The sequence below is a fragment of the Lepidothrix coronata genome, unplaced genomic scaffold (assembly GCF_001604755.1).
Source record: "Lepidothrix coronata isolate B3197 unplaced genomic scaffold, Lepidothrix_coronata-1.0 Scaffold800, whole genome shotgun sequence".
Lineage (NCBI taxonomy): Eukaryota > Metazoa > Chordata > Aves > Passeriformes > Pipridae > Lepidothrix > Lepidothrix coronata.
In genome coordinates, this window is record NW_016690980.1 from 7,211 (window position 1) to 10,156 (window position 2,946).

The 2,946-nt window shown below is 34.6% G+C and overlaps 1 protein-coding gene across 1 annotated transcript; it reads right to left on the bottom strand.

Moving 5' to 3' along the window:
* Positions 1 to 376: 376 nt before the first annotated feature.
* Positions 377 to 2,940, bottom strand: LOC108510401 (macoilin-like). The gene is made up of 3 exons (XM_017840076.1): positions 2,911 to 2,940; positions 1,365 to 1,547; positions 377 to 614 (listed from the first exon to the last, which is right to left on the bottom strand). The coding sequence occupies exons 2-3, from the start codon at positions 1,526 to 1,528 to the stop codon at positions 392 to 394; spliced, it is 387 nt and encodes a 128-aa protein (XP_017695565.1). The 5' UTR covers positions 1,529 to 1,547; positions 2,911 to 2,940; the 3' UTR covers positions 377 to 391.
* Between the last annotated feature and the right edge of the window lie 6 nt (positions 2,941 to 2,946).

Genomic DNA, 2,946 nt, shown 5'->3' on the forward strand with positions numbered 1-2,946 from the left:
TGCCACCAAGTATTTTCAATATTGAAGCACTTAACCCCCCCAGCAAAAAAAGCCTGGCCAGTGCTTCAGATTGAGCAAGGAACCTTTGTGAATTACATAATGATGTATAAATAAAATGGTGAATTATATAAATCACGTGAATCAAAGAGGTTTGTATAAATAAATCTGTGAATATATAATGACAGAGACTGGCAGCGAGCTCCTTGCATCAGGTAAAAAAATGCTGTTGAGGGGATTATATCCTCAGTCTACACAGACCAGTGGGTTTGGGGAGGAAAACTGTAATTTAACCAACTGAATGGTGTGGAGCTGAGACAATTAACCTTCCTCATCCCCACTGTCTGATAAACCCTGGTGCAAGACGTGCCAGACAAACATCTGAACAGCACAGTTACTGAAGGTGGTGATTGCCACTTATGTAGATCCTGGGATTTTGGAGGGCTGAAAGCTCTCCTTGTGATGCTGATCTAAGCCCCTGGCGCTTTGTCATTACCTGAACTTTCATTTCTAGCTCTCGTATCTGATCCTCTTTCAGCTTTATGTCAATTGTTAACTTCTTGCACTCTGTCTCCAGCTCCCGGATACGATTCCGTAGAGTTTCAGTGCACTCTCCCCTGCAGAAAAACACATGAAAAGAGGGGAAGATGAAATAAGAACAAGGTTGTCATTCCTCAGCTGTTTATACCACAAAAATTAATGTAAAACTTGAAGGACAAAAAGAGGAAGCTGACTTTATCCTTTGCAGCAAAATGGTTTCCCCTCGTGGCAACGATGGGGAGAGTTACACACCAAGTATCAGGAAATTTAGGATATTCATGAAATACGGAGAAGAGAAAAGCAGAAATAGTTCTTTTCAGACATTTGGAGCACTGCAGATTAAAGTCACCCACACTTGTGCTGCGCTCCCATCTCTACAGCTGTGTGACTGCTGAAAATCCCAGTGCTAAGCACTGGCAGCCACTGGGCCAGAGCAGGAACATTCCACAGCGTGGGATCTAAACTTGGTATTTTGGCCAATGCCATTGCACAAATCCTTGATTCACAGTCCCCACGTGGAAGGAGATGTTCCTTTTTCCCAAGCAGACTGACCCAAGCAGGTACAACATCTCTGCCAGCACAGCCAAGGTACAGCAGATAACTCAGAGCATTATGTTCTAAATATGCTCTTCAGAGCTTTTTCACCTGTGTAATTCATATTACATGGGCAAATGTAATATATGTAGGCACTGAGGCTCAGAGATTTCCCAGTCCTCCCTCTGCCTTAACACAAATAAAGCCTTTTTTTTTTCCTCAAGAAAAGAATGAAATAAACTACTCCTTTCTGTCCACAGGAGTGAAAAAGGCCTCCCCAAAGCACAAAGCACCTCGTGGCAGCAGCAAAGGCCACAGCTCGTGCAGCAGTTGCTTCTTCCAACTTCTTCCTTTTCTTCTCTTCCATTAATTGCTTTTCTACAAAGGTTCGTGCCTCCTGCTCTGCCTTTAGCTTCTTCTCCAACTGGCTGATCATTTGTTTGTCTTTTTGTTTCATTTGTACAGCGTTGTGCAATCTGCAAGGGAACAGCAGGGGATTCAACGGGGGATTTGGTTCACCACAAATGAACTGGTCAGTGGTCCCAAACGGGTCTTGGGGGATTTGCAGGCAAGATTTGCCTGGAATTGGGCAAATAATAATAATAATAACAATAACAGCTAAATAGTAATTAAATGTAAATATGAAACACATAAATATTGAGTATACAAATATAAATATTGACAATATGGAATAATCATACATTCTATTATATAAACATATAAAATATATACTTGTTAAATATAAACATTAAATATAAACAATATAAATAACGATAATAGCCAAATAATTAAATATAAATATTAAAGAGACAAATAGAAATATTAAAATATTTAATGAATATATTATGGATATACAATATCTAATATATAAAAAGATGTAATGAAGATGATATAAATATTAAATATAAATATAATAAATTATATAAATTTATTATACAAATATAACAAATTATATAAATTTGATATATAAATATTAAATTATAAATATATAAATAATTTAATATATAAATATGAAATTATAGATAATTATAATAAATTATATAAATTACTATATTCTATTAAATTATATAAATTACTATATTCTGATTATTAATACTAATAACATTAGCATTTATTTTATTAATATTTATTATTACATATTTATTAAACTATTTGTTGAGGTTTAATTAATATTTATATTTAATATTTGTTAATAATTTAACACCAATGAATATTTTAATCAATATGTATTAATAACTATTAATAAAATAAATGCCAGTGTTATTAATATATAAATAATCCTATTATTTATAAATAAATTATAAAATAAAATAAATTATTAACAAATATTAAATATAAATATTAATTTATAAATTTTATTTGTTTTCTTAATATTTATAAATATTTATTTCTAGTTACAGTGGTTAGGAGGATAATAACGATGATGATAATAATAAGTATGATGGCTATTATAATTTCTTCCCCTTTTTCACACCTCGGTCATTATTCCTGTTGTTATTATTATTATTATTATTGCTGTAATTAATGATTTCTCTTTCCCCAGCCCCCCAGCCGTACTTGTTCTGCAGGAGCTCGTTCTTGTGGTTGTTATTATCATTACTATTGCTGTAATTAATGATTTCTCTGCCCCCAGCCCCCCCAGCCCTCCCCCAGCCGTACTTGTTCTGCAGGAGCTCGTTCTTGTGGTTGTTATTATCATTATTATTGCTGTAATTAATGATTTCCCTTCCCCAGCCCCCCCAGCCGTACTTGTTCTGCAGGAGCTCGTTCTTGTGGTTGTTATTATCATTATTATTGCTGTAATTAATGATTTCCCTTCCCCAGCCCCCCCAGCCGTACTTGTTCTGCAGGAGCTCGTTTTCCTGCCGGAGCTGC